The sequence below is a fragment of the Aulostomus chinensis genome, chromosome 7 (genome assembly GCF_037954235.1).
Source record: "Aulostomus chinensis isolate RoL2024-O1b breed Wild chromosome 7, RoL_Achi_v1.0, whole genome shotgun sequence".
Classification (NCBI taxonomy): domain Eukaryota; kingdom Metazoa; phylum Chordata; class Actinopteri; order Syngnathiformes; family Aulostomidae; genus Aulostomus; species Aulostomus chinensis.
In genome coordinates, this window is record NC_141326.1 from 26,896,937 (window position 1) to 26,909,952 (window position 13,016).

At 43.3% G+C, this 13,016-nt stretch overlaps 3 protein-coding genes across 4 annotated transcripts; all 3 read left to right on the top strand.

The window, feature by feature from the left end:
• Positions 1–65: 65 nt before the first annotated feature.
• Positions 66–4,277, top strand: LOC147259303 (pulmonary surfactant-associated protein D-like). Its single transcript, XM_086209617.1, has 5 exons — positions 66–1,699; positions 1,989–2,151; positions 2,511–2,579; positions 2,939–3,004; positions 3,843–4,277. Exons 2-5 carry the CDS (start codon positions 2,019–2,021, stop codon positions 4,223–4,225), a joined length of 651 nt encoding a protein of 216 aa, XP_086065743.1. The 5' UTR covers positions 66–1,699; positions 1,989–2,018; the 3' UTR covers positions 4,226–4,277.
• A 1,130-nt stretch (positions 4,278–5,407) lies between these two features.
• On the top strand, positions 5,408–8,119 carry LOC147259304 (pulmonary surfactant-associated protein D-like). Its single transcript, XM_086209618.1, has 5 exons — positions 5,408–5,544; positions 5,834–5,996; positions 6,353–6,421; positions 6,781–6,846; positions 7,685–8,119. The coding sequence occupies exons 2-5, from the start codon at positions 5,864–5,866 to the stop codon at positions 8,065–8,067; spliced, it is 651 nt and encodes a 216-aa protein (XP_086065744.1). The 5' UTR covers positions 5,408–5,544; positions 5,834–5,863; the 3' UTR covers positions 8,068–8,119.
• Positions 8,120–9,247: 1,128 nt separating this feature from the next.
• LOC147259305 (phospholipase A2 inhibitor subunit B-like) lies at positions 9,248–11,584 on the top strand. Of its 2 annotated transcripts, XM_086209620.1 has the most exons (6): positions 9,248–9,384; positions 9,674–9,836; positions 10,255–10,323; positions 10,511–10,570; positions 10,775–10,998; positions 11,152–11,584. In XM_086209620.1, exons 2-6 carry the CDS (start codon positions 9,704–9,706, stop codon positions 11,155–11,157), a joined length of 492 nt encoding a protein of 163 aa, XP_086065746.1. In that variant the 5' UTR covers positions 9,248–9,384; positions 9,674–9,703; the 3' UTR covers positions 11,158–11,584. The 2 variants fall into 2 exon arrangements, with proteins under 2 accessions (XP_086065746.1, XP_086065745.1); XM_086209619.1 differs by having other exon boundaries at positions 10,775–11,584.
• Positions 11,585–13,016: the final 1,432 nt, after the last annotated feature.

Here is a 13,016-nt window from a genome sequence, read left to right on the forward strand (position 1 = left end):
GTTTTGCGATGAGAATTTGGCTCTCAGTCAAACTGCGGGACTTGAGCCTGGGGGGGGGGGGGGGGGGGGAACTGGATTTCCAAATCTGGATCCAGACGATGTGTTTGTGTACAAGCTAGTTCGCTGGGGCAGATTTCAGAATGAGTTTCATTCTTTGGATCTAAGTTGCGTTCATATTCTAACTAGTTTTCCTCCACAAAATCACTTTTGGGTTCCTGTTGGGCCACATGCTGGCGTAGAGCTGAGGATCGCCGCGAGATGTGGCGTTGCTGGGGTGCAAACCTCTTACCTCCTCTTATAAAATTGCTTTCACTTTTTACATCTGAGCGAATGTGGCCTTTGTCCGCTGAGTTTGAGGCTGAGCAATGAAAGAGTTTTCTTCAGTCCTCGATGGGCGGCGATGATCCTGGCGGCACCTCACCAGCCACGCCTTCAGACCTCAGACAGACTCCGGTTTCGAGTGCTTCACAAGTGGGATCCTGGTGTTTTATGTTCCTTTTGTCTGCTGAGAAAAGGCTTTTTTTCCCCCCCCCCATGGATGTGATTGTGAAGATAGAAAGTTTCAGCCCAACAGAGACGATATGTGATGAAGACACCTTTGCTTGTATGGAAAATTAAATTTTTGTCTTAACTTGTGAAATGAACGCCTGTGAAATCAACTTCATTTTCATCTCTTTTATTTTTAAATATATATTTATTATTATTATTATAATTATTATTACGTTCAGATATGAAGTATCCCTGGTGACATGATGTGGGTCACCTGGATCCCCTGGTCTACTTTGACCCAAATGCCAAAATGTGAGAAATCTTTACTTTAACGTGTCCCACAGCAACCCCTCCCCTCATGCTCCCTCCAGTAATTTTACATTTTCATTGCCAGAAAAGCGACAATGGAGCAGGACAGGACAGCTGAACTCAGACGGGTCCATTTAACGCCTCTGCTCCTTTCCCCTTCAAATGGTTTGAAGAATCTGTGCTGTAAACTGGCTTTAAATTCCAGTTTAAACCAATGATTTGCAAGAAGCCAAACTGATGGCTAATAGCCAGTCTGGGGATGCACTGAAATAAAACATTGAACGATAGGCGGAGGCAGCGCCTCTGCAGCCACAGTCACCACATCACTTGTCTCTGTGCTCACAAGGCTGATTGAGCCAGATTAGTTTTTTAGTTTTTCATGAATCTATGTTTTTTTTTTTTTTGCTTTAAGGAAAATGCTGCAGGCTCGACCTTTAATTTGAAACTTCAATGAAATCTCCCGACATGCTTACTAGTCGTTAAAGAACCGTCTCATCTTTGACTCCATTCTGTTCTGTTTTATTCATCAGATTAAAGAATAATGCTTCTTTGAATTTGTTTGTTTTTGGACTTTGTTAGTTTTTGATGCAGATTCGCAGACACAGACAGGTTTGAGGGAGTTTTCTCGTTTGTTAATAAATCAGATGTTAATGCAAGAGACAGAAATGTAGAGAAGAAGCCAAACTGATGGCTAATAGCCAGTCTGGGGATGCACTGACAATCACTGAGTGCTGTACTGTCAGAGGAGAGGGAAGCTTTCTGTTTTCTCTCTTTTCTGAGTTTAATTGTCAGCTGCTGCTCATTTCCTCAGGAATGGAGCTCTTATGTGTCTGTATTCAAGCTATTTTGCCACTTCTGCCTGCAAGCTGCAAAGAAGCATCCATCACTCCGTCTTTAGTCGGTAAGTTCTTCTCTTTTTATCTCTGAATCGGACGAAGGATTGATTTTAAGATCATCTTACTTTGGCATTTCTATGTCTTTAATTACGTCTGTAGTTCAAAACAAGAGAAACTGCAGGAGATGTCATTTTTTGGGAAAGAAAGTAATGACTGGTCTTACTGAAGTTAAATGTTGATTTCATTTCTCAACACTTCCTGTTGCCAGTAGGATGAAAATGTTCCGTATGCAGCATTTTGTTTTGCAATAATCTTCCTAAAACAGCCTCTTAATGTCTTGATTATATTTGATAGAGATTCCAAGGCTGACTTCAGAAGACTAGGATGTATCTCCTCCTCTGCTTCCTCTCTCTGATCGTTTCTACTGCCTGCAACGGGATTGTGTGTCCCAAAGGGGAACCTGGACCACCAGGGTTCAATGGATTGGACGGCATCCCAGGCCCTCGTGGACCAAAGGGTTTGTATTCTTAACTGAACTCATCCCATCAGAGCAGACTTCCCTCATGTTACTGAACATTATTCAGAGGATGCTCTTGTCTACAGCTCAGATTTGAGTGCTATGTGACGCTGCGTCAGTGTGTCCACTGATCTGGTGGGTCAAGTGAAGTCGCCTCCTCTGTTGCTGGTCTTCAGAGAGACACCGTTGTTGTTGTTGTTGTTGCACATTTCCATATTTTGACTTCAGGAGCGTGAACCACCTCTGCATCCGAGTTTGATTGCTGTGCTCATGCTCGCCAAAATAAACCGAATCAGAGAGGCGTGTGAATGGGCTCGGTCTAATTTGATGTTTGTTTTTTGTTGTTTCATCGCATCCAGGAGAGAGAGGACCATCGGGGAGAACAGGAAGAACGGGACCACCTGGGCCTCCGGGAAATTGTGAAAGAGGTTATAAATATTTACAAAACTATCATTTGAGATACTTGTGCATACTGCATTATTCAAGCTTGATGTCAGAAACATTTTTTGTGCCTAAGAGGTCAAAAGTCTTCGATGACCTCATTTGATGCCCTTTATTTATTTATTTATTTCTAAATTTGACAAGTCGTTTCACGTCACTGAAATTCAGTCTCATCAAAAGAGCATAAGCTTGGTCATTGAGAAACTCGTGCACGCACGCCTCTCACAGCACCTCCGAAATTCAATGCTTCTATCAAGTCAGCTTTGTTTTCTGTGACTTCAGAGACTTTTGCCAGAGAAGAATTTGCTCTTGCCTTCAAAATGATACATGAATCTGTTTCATCCAGGTGCCTTCGCCTCCGTTATCCAGGACATAGAAAACTTAAAGCAGAGGGTTGCCAAGTTTGAGTTGGGTAAGTATGGAACTCCAGGAAGAGTGGAGTGGGCGCTTGGTCAGATTTCCTGCTGAGCGCCACTTCTGCACGTCTACCTTTTCAAGCCTTTCCTCTCCTGGTGTAGGATTATCAACTCCTGTGTGCACCTGAGTGGGACGTTTGACACGGGAAAATTACGCAAAGCAAAAAGGAAGCTATTATTAGCGGCGTGTTTCACCTGGTTTGTTACATCATGTGTGAGGTTCATTCTGGAACATGTGTGTACACTGGACACAAGAACCAAAACAGTTTCAGAGCATTTGTACTTCATTGAAAAAGTAGACTGGACATAAATTGAAGGGAAAAACACAATAGCCCTTCTTTGAGGAAATTCACACAAAAATGATGTCCCCCAAAAGAAAAAAGTAAGGTATTAAATCCAAAATGTGTGTGTGCGAGTGTGTGTGTGCGCGTGTGAGAGAGAGAGAGAGAGAGAGAGAGAGAGAGAGAGAGAGAGAGGTGGGCGCCACATTTTGCCCTCATCGCTGATTTCTTGCTTTCTTCTGTCATTTTACTACAACAGTTAATAAATTCCAAGAGAACAATAAAAGAATTGGAAAACAAAGACTTGGAAGTGAAAGTCTTTGTCCCGTGGACCTTCCTTCATATCTTTGGATGGATGTTGAGTGTCCAGTCTTCCCCCAGTGTTCAGTCATATTTCTGATAACTTGACTGTTGTTTAAAGGTCAATGAACAATCCTACTACGCTGGACATGACATGGTCTTGTCTCTAAATGTGGCGTTTGACTCATTAGAAAGTTCACTCAACTGTACTTGTTAAGTATTTGCTTATTTCTTCTGAATTTTCTTTTTCCAGCTCAAAACTACAAATTTGTCCGTATAGTTGGCCAGAAATACTTTGTGTCCAACAAGGAGAAAGACTCATTCTCCGGGGCCGCCGAGTTCTGCTCGCGCCGAGGTTTAGTCTTGGCTTTACCTGAGACCGAGGAGGAAAACAGCGTGCTGACTCAGGTGTTTGGTGACGTTGACGAGGCGGCCTGGATCAACGTCAACATTAATAAACCAGCCGGGAACTTTGAGGTTGATATGAAAGAACGACCTCTGACCTTTACTAACTGGGGAGTAGGGCAGCCTGACGAGTCCATCCAGGATGCAGGCTGCGCCACGGTGTTCCAGAACGGCGTCTGGGAAGTAAAATACGACTGCTCCTCAAGTGCTGTCATCGTCTGTCAGCTGTAGAGAGGCCTTGCATCCCTTCAAGTATCACCGTTGTTGTTCTTCTATCTTGTGAGTGTAGCAATGCTCATCTAGGTACTGCGGTGTGTAAGCCTATCATATCCTGCTTATATTAGCTGCGATGCTCATGCAAGGTTGAAGCTGCTAAACACACAGGAAAGTGTGATAAACAAGGCACAACTTACCTTCCAGTTTAGGAGTTGGGTCCCGGGCAGTTGGTCCTCATCCTTTTTTGAGCCAAGGTTTTTTTGTTTGTTTGTTTTGTTTTGTTTTATTTTGTTTTTGTAGGAATCCACCAAACACGTTCCAGAGCTCAGTGGGGACATTTCCTTTAAAAATAAAGGGAACAGATCCTTTCAGAACAACTACCAATCAGAAGATGGAAGAATTGTGTGTGTCTGCTTTCAAGCACGAAGCAGGTCACCTCTGCATCGCTCTTCATCCCCAGCCTCTCCTTTGAGTCAAAGCCAGATTCCCTGTTGTTCCGGAACAAGTTCTATCTGCTGGCCCTTTCACTTCAGGACGGCTATATTCCCTTCTTCTTGGCTGCCCCGTGCGCATGTAGCATTTTGGAATGAAGTCAACTTGTCTTGTCGCAGTGTTTTATCCACGCCAAGCCTCACCCCCACACTGTCATCGGTGCTGGTGGGAGTATGCACCCACTCCCCACCCAGACATGTCAGGACTGAACAAAACATTGAACGATAGGCGGAGGCAGCGCCTCTGCAGCCACAGTCACCACATCACTTGTCTCTGTGCTCACAAGGCTGATTGAGCCAGATTAGTTTTTTAGTTTTTCATGAATCTATGTTTTGTTTTTTTTTTGCTTAAAGGAAAATGCTGCAGGCTCGACCTTTAATTTGAAACTTCAATGAAATCTCCCGACATGCTTACTAGTCGTTAAAGAACCGTCTCATCTTTGACTCCATTCTGTTCTGTTTTATTCATCAGATTAAAGAATAATGCTTCTTTGAATTTGTTTGTTTTTGGACTTTGTTAGTTTTTGATGCAGATTCGCAGACACAGACAGGTTTGAGGGAGTTTTCTCGTTTGTTAATAAATCAGATGTTAATGCAAGAGACAGAAATGTAGAGAAGAAGCCAAACTGATGGCTAATAGCCAGTCTGGGGATGCACTGACAATCACTGAGTGCTGTACTGTCAGAGGAGAGGGAAGCTTTCTGTTTTCTCTCTTTTCTGAGTTTAATTGTCAGCTGCTGCTCATTTCCTCAGGAATGGAGCTCTTATGTGTCTGTATTCAAGCTATTTTGCCACTTCTGCCTGCAAGCTGCAAAGAAGCATCCATCACTCCGTCTTTAGTCGGTAAGTTCTTCTCTTTTTATCTCTGAATCGGACGAAGGATTGATTTTAAGATCATCTTACTTTGGCATTTCTATGTCTTTAATTACGTCTGTAGTTCAAAACAAGAGAAACTGCAGGAGATGTCATTTTTTGGGAAAGAAAGTAATGACTGGTCTTACTGAAGTTAAATGTTGATTTCATTTCTCAACACTTCCTGTTGCCAGTAGGATGAAAATGTTCCGTATGCAGCATTTTGTTTTGCAATAATCTTCCTAAAACAGCCTCTTAATGTCTTGATTATATTTGATAGAGATTCCAAGGCTGACTTCAGAAGACTAGGATGTATCTCCTCCTCTGCTTCCTCTCTCTGATCGTTTCTACTGCCTGCAACGGGATTGTGTGTCCCAAAGGGGAACCTGGACCACCAGGGTTCACTGGATTGGACGGCGTCCCAGGCCCTCGTGGACCAAAGGGTTTGTATTCTTAACTGAACTCATCCCATCAGAGCAGACTTCCCTCATGTTACTGAACATTATTCAGAGGATGCTCTTGTTTACAGCTCAGATTTGAGTGCTATGTGACGCTGCGTCAGTGTGTCCACTGATGTGGTGGGTCAAGTGAAGTCGCCTCCTCTGTTGCTGGTCTTCAGAGAGACACCGTTGTTGTTGTTGTTGCACATTTCCATATTTTGACTTCAGGAGCGTGAACCACCTCTGCATCCGAGTTTGATTGCTGTGCTCATGCTCGCCAAAATAAACCGAATCAGAGAGGCGTGTGAATGGGCTTGGTCTAATTTGATGTTTGTTTTTTGTTGTTTCATCGCATCCAGGAGAGAGAGGACCATCGGGGAGAACAGGAAGAACGGGACCACCTGGGCTTCCGGGAAATTGTGAAAGAGGTTATAAATATTTACAAAACTATCATTTGAGATACTTGTGCATACTGCATTATTCAAGCTTGATGTCAGAAACATTTTTTGTGCCTAAGAGGTCAAAAGTCTTCGATGACCTCATTTGATGCCCTTTATTTATTTATTTATTTCTAAATTTGACAAGTCGTTTCACGTCACTGAAATTCAGTCTCATCAAAAGAGCATAAGCTTGGTCATTGAGAAACTCGTGCACGCACGCCTCTCACAGCACCTCCGAAATTCAATGCTTCTATCAAGTCAGCTTTGTTTTCTGTGACTTCAGAGACTTTTGCCAGAGAAGAATTTGCTCTTGCCTTCAAAATGATACATGAATCTGTTTCATCCAGGTGCCTTCGCCTCCGTTATCCAGGACATAGAAAACTTAAAGCAGAGGGTTGCCAAGTTTGAGTTGGGTAAGTATGGAACTCCAGGAAGAGTGGAGTGGGCGCTTGGTCAGATTTCCTGCTGAGCGCCACTTCTGCACGTCTACCTTTTCAAGCCTTTCCTCTCCTGGTGTAGGATTATCAACTCCTGTGTGCACCTGAGTGGGACGTTTGACACGGGAAAATTACGCAAAGCAAAAAGGAAGCTATTATTAGCGGCGTGTTTCACCTGGTTTGTTACATCATGTGTGAGGTTCATTCTGGAACATGTGTGTACACTGGACACAAGAACCAAAACAGTTTCAGAGCATTTGTACTTCATTGAAAAAGTAGACTGGACATAAATTGAAGGGAAAAACACAATAGCCCTTCTTTGAGGAAATTCACACAAAAATGATGTCCCCCAAAAGAAAAAAGTAAGGTATTAAATCCAAAATGTGTGTGTGCGAGTGTGTGTGTGCGCGTGTGAGAGAGAGAGAGAGAGAGAGAGAGAGAGAGAGAGAGAGAGAGGTGGGCGCCACATTTTGCCCTCATCGCTGATTTCTTGCTTTCTTCTGTCATTTTACTACAACAGTTAATAAATTCCAAGAGAACAATAAAAGAATTGGAAAACAAAGACTTGGAAGTGAAAGTCTTTGTCCCGTGGACCTTCCTTCATATCTTTGGATGGATGTTGAGTGTCCAGTCTTCCCCCAGTGTTCAGTCATATTTCTGATAACTTGACTGTTGTTTAAAGGTCAATGAACAATCCTACTACGCTGGACATGACATGGTCTTGTCTCTAAATGTGGCGTTTGACTCATTAGAAAGTTCACTCAACTGTACTTGTTAAGTATTTGCTTATTTCTTCTGAATTTTCTTTTTCCAGCTCAAAACTACAAATTTGTCCGTATAGTTGGCCAGAAATACTTTGTGTCCAACAAGGAGAAAGACTCATTCTCCGGGGCCGCCGAGTTCTGCTCGCGCCGAGGTTTAGTCTTGGCTTTACCTGAGACCGAGGAGGAAAACAGCGTGCTGACTCAGGTGTTTGGTGACGTTGACGAGGCGGCCTGGATCAACGTCAACATTAATAAACCAGCCGGGAACTTTGAGGTTGATATGAAAGAACGACCTCTGACCTTTACTAACTGGGGAGTAGGGCAGCCTGACGAGTCCATCCAGGATGCAGGCTGCGCCACGGTGTTCCAGAACGGCGTCTGGGAAGTAAAATACGACTGCTCCTCAAGTGCTGTCATCGTCTGTCAGCTGTAGAGAGGCCTTGCATCCCTTCAAGTATCACCGTTGTTGTTCTTCTATCTTGTGAGTGTAGCAATGCTCATCTAGGTACTGCGGTGTGTAAGCCTATCATATCCTGCTTATATTAGCTGCGATGCTCATGCAAGGTTGAAGCTGCTAAACACACAGGAAAGTGTGATAAACAAGGCACAACTTACCTTCCAGTTTAGGAGTTGGGTCCCGGGCAGTTGGTCCTCATCCTTTTTTGAGCCAAGGTTTTTTTGTTTGTTTGTTTTGTTTTGTTTTATTTTGTTTTTGTAGGAATCCACCAAACACGTTCCAGAGCTCAGTGGGGACATTTCCTTTAAAAATAAAGGGAACAGATCCTTTCAGAACAACTACCAATCAGAAGATGAAAGAATTGTGTGTGTCTGCTTTCAAGCACGAAGCAGGTCACCTCTGCATCGCTCTTCATCCCCAGCCTCTCCTTTGAGTCAAAGCCAGATTCCCTGTTGTTCCGGAACAAGTTCTATCTGCTGGCCCTTTCACTTCAGGACGGCTATATTCCCTTCTTCTTGGCTGCCCCGTGCGCATGTAGCATTTTGGAATGAAGTCAACTTGTCTTGTCGCAGTGTTTTATCCACGCCAAGCCTCACCCCCACACTGTCATCGGTGCTGGTGGGAGTATGCACCCACTCCCCACCCAGACATGTCAGGACTGAACAAAACATTGAACGATAGGCGGAGGCAGCGCCTCTGCAGCCACAGTCACCACATCACTTGTCTCTGTGCTCACAAGGCTGATTGAGCCAGATTAGTTTTTTAGTTTTTCATGAATCTATGTTTTTTTTTTTTTGCTTTAAGGAAAATGCTGCAGGCTCGACCTTTAATTTGAAACTTCAATGAAATCTCCCGACATGCTTACTAGTCGTTAAAGAACCGTCTCATCTTTGACTCCATTCTGTTCTGTTTTATTCATCAGATTAAAGAATAATGCTTCTTTGAATTTGTTTGTTTTTGGACTTTGTTAGTTTTTGATGCAGATTCGCAGACACAGACAGGTTTGAGGGAGTTTTCTCGTTTGTTAATAAATCAGATGTTAATGCAAGAGACAGAAATGTAGAGAAGAAGCCAAACTGATGGCTAATAACCAGTCTGGGGATGCACTGACAATCACTGAGTGCTGTACTGTCAGAGGAGAGGGAAGCTTTCTGTTTTCTCTCTTTTCTGAGTTTAATTGTCAGCTGCTGCTCATTTCCTCAGGAATGGAGCTCTTATGTGTCTGTATTCAAGCTATTTTGCCACTTCTGCCTGCAAGCTGCAAAGAAGCATCCATCACTCCGTCTTTAGTCGGTAAGTTCCTCTCTTTTTATCTCTGAATCGGACGAAGGATTGATTTTAAGATCATCTTACTTTGGCATTTCTATGTCTTTAATTACATCTGTAGTTCAAAACAAGAGAAACTGCAGGAGATGTCATTTTTTGGGAAAGAAAGTAATGACTGGTCTTACTGAAGTTAAATGTTGATTTCATTTCTCAACACTTCCTGTTGCCAGTAGGATGAAAATGTTCCGTATGCAGCATTTTGTTTTGCAATAATCTTCCGAAAACAGCCTCTTAATGTCTTGATTATATTTGATAGAGATTCCAAGGCTGACTTCAGAAGACTAGGATGTATCTCCTCCTCTGCTTCCTCTCTCTGATCGTTTCTACTGCCTGCAACGGGATTGTGTGTCCCAAAGGGGAACCTGGACCACCAGGGTTCAATGGATTGGACGGCATCCCAGGCCCTCGTGGACCAAAGGGTTTGTATTCTTAACTGAACTCATCCCATCAGAGCAGACTTCCCTCATGTTACTGAACATTATTCAGAGGATGCTCTTGTCTACAGCTCAGATTTGAGTGCTATGTGACGCTGCGTCAGTGTGTCCACTGATGTGGTGGGTCAAGTGAAGTCGCCTCCTCTGTTGCTGGTCTTCAGAGAGACACCGTTGTTGTTGTTGTTGCACATTTCCATATTTTGACTTCAGGAGCGTGAACCTTTCCTACGGAGCCATCGTCAAACCAAACTCTTCACTCACATTGACGGTCTTAAATGATTTAACATGTTAGCCCTTGAGTGTGTTGTTGCTGTAGCACGTCACACATCCACCACTTCGTCCAGCCAACATTTTATAACGTTGCCTGCCATTTTGTTTGGAAAATGTCTCATTATCTGCAAAGGACCCCCAGGACCTGCTGGGATGCCAGGGATGCCAGGACCCCCAGGACAAATGGCAGTGTGTGAACAAGGTGAACACACACACACACACACATCTATGTATATCCATCCATCGTCGTCTTCCGCTTATTCCTTACTAGAAAGGGTTACAAATGTGGAATCAAGTCCAGCTCACATTTGAAGCCCACGGATGAAGTTCATCGTCGCTGAGTATATTCTGATGTCGACTAATTGCTGACTTTACTCTCCATCATCCAGATCCCTTTGGTTTGGCTACTATTGAAGCCTTAAATCAGGCTGTGACAAAGTTGGAGATATGTAAGTATCCTCCTCCAGCAGTCGACACTACAGGAAGTGAGTACATGTGGATGGGGAATAGCAGTGGCGTTTAGTTTAAGTCGTATTTACGGTGGTAGCTGAGTTAAAGTGTTGCATAACGTGAAAGATGACCTGCCACTTTACTGTCAGAATTCAAGTGTGATCATTTCCTCTCTTACTCTTTTTATTCTTCCTATCTTGTAGCGGTAAAGTACAACTTTGTGCGGACGGCCGGTAAGAAATACTTTGTGTCCGACAAGGAGAAAGGCTCTTTCTTCAAGGCGGTGGAGTTCTGCTCCCAGCAAGGCTTAGAACTGGCTTTGCCCCAGAATGAGGAGGAGAACAACCTGCTGACTCAGGCGTTCGATGATGTTGACCGAGCGGCCTGGATTAACGTCAACGATAAAAAGGCAAAAGGAAATTTTGAGGTGGATATGAAAGAACGACCTCTGACCTTTTCCAGGTGGGGCCCAGGGCAGCCTGATGTGTCCGTAGAGAGCACGGGCTGCACCATGGTGTCAGAACATGGCCACTGGGTGGTGACAACTGAATGCTCCTTCAATGCTATCATCATCTGTCAGCTGTAGAAAAGGTGGGGTGTCCTTTGCCAGGCTTGTTGCCGTTGAATTCATCTGGACTGTGTTGCTGAGAGAAGCTGCAAGTCAAAAGTACCAGCACCTCCAGGAAAGTCGTTTTCACATTGTTTGTTCAGATTCAGCTTTTCTCAGCCTGAGCCGGGACATATTTGGTGTCATGCCTGACACTTACACAGAATCACTGTCTCATGTCACACAAATCAGTTCAAACATAGGGATTCTGCTTCAGCAGCATGGCATTGTTCCGTTTAAAAAACAGCGTTGATGAACAGAAGTTGGCCTCTGAGCCAGAGTGAAATGGATTCTTTGTGAATGTCTCAATCAAAAACCATCAATAAATGACATTGATGCAAGAAGGAAAGTTGAATGAATATGAAACATGTTATATTCCTCTTAATGTATCAGAAAATATCATGAAGGTGTGCTTCTTCAACCAATACAACTGGCTTTAATCCAAAAATATAACATGTTGGCTCTTTGTTGCGTTCATTTGACCGGTTTAAGAGGAGCAGAGCATTTTTCATGAACCTCTCACATTCAAAGACTAAACTTTCACATGACAAATCATTCTTTCCTGCACTGGTAATGACCCTGAGAAATGAATATTCACCACATCCAGAAAAAGAAATATAAAAGGATTTGAGAGGCCTCTGTGGCTTCGTTCTTGCTTCAATTAGAATATTTTATCATCCTATATTTTATAATTTAATTTGTACCCTAATTTGTACAGTCTTTTTATCTTCCTATGCAGATTTTTTCTATTATTTTGAGGAAGGTGTGTACAAACCAACCCTGTTGATGAGTAGATTTTCACAGTGCGACACCTGCTGGTCATTTCCTGTAACTACTTTTAGCACACAAAGCAGCAGAAAACTTAGTGAGGTGAGAGCGGTGTCACCCTGCTCAATGAATGACTTGGCTCTGGTTTCTTCTTGTCTCAGTTCCACTCGACCCTCCAAGCCCCAGCTTTCCGTTCAGCTTCTTTCCAATTACATGTCAGTGCTTGTGTTCTCACGCCACAATTCAGTTTGTAATAAAACTGGGTAGTGGTTCAGTATTGACACAATATGAGTCTGTTCAAAGCATCGAGATGATCCACAGATTCATCCTGATCGTTGATCCAGATTCGTTTTCTCTTATCCAATATGTGGTTTTTGAAGGAAAATTCTGCAGGCTCTCCCTTCAGTTTGATACTTTAATGAAATACCCCTTCATGCTCGCTTTCGGTTAAAGAACTGTCTGACCTCACAGCTCAACCTCCTCTGTGTGAACTAAAGGGGCGCTCAGGATGAGGAAAGCAACCCTCATCTCTGGGGACCCCTCCCATCCTCTCCACCACTCCTTCATGCTGCTGCCGTCAGTCAGACGCTACGGAACCCCACTGGCCAGGAAAAACAGCCACAAACAATCTTCCATCCCCTCTGCGGTTGCTGCTCTTAATAAGGTCAAATAGACTGGACTGTCTTTTATTCATCTATTTTATTGTGCTGTGGTCTTGATGTGTGAGCCAAGTGTTTTTAAACTTCATCTTACAGCCCTGACAAAAGATGAAATTCTGTTTTTCTATTTGGAACAGTATATAAAGTCTATCTATCTATCTATCTATCTATCTATCTATCTATCTATCTATCTATCTATCTATCTATCTATCTATCTATCTATCTATCTATCTATCTATCTATCCATCCATCCATCCATCCATCCATCCATCCATCCATCCATCCATCCATCCATCCATCCATCCATCCATCCATCCATCCATCTGATTTTACCCACTGGCTTGACTGACTCCATTCTCTTCTATTTTATTCATCAGGGGACAGCAATGCTTCTCTGAATTCGCTCTTCCC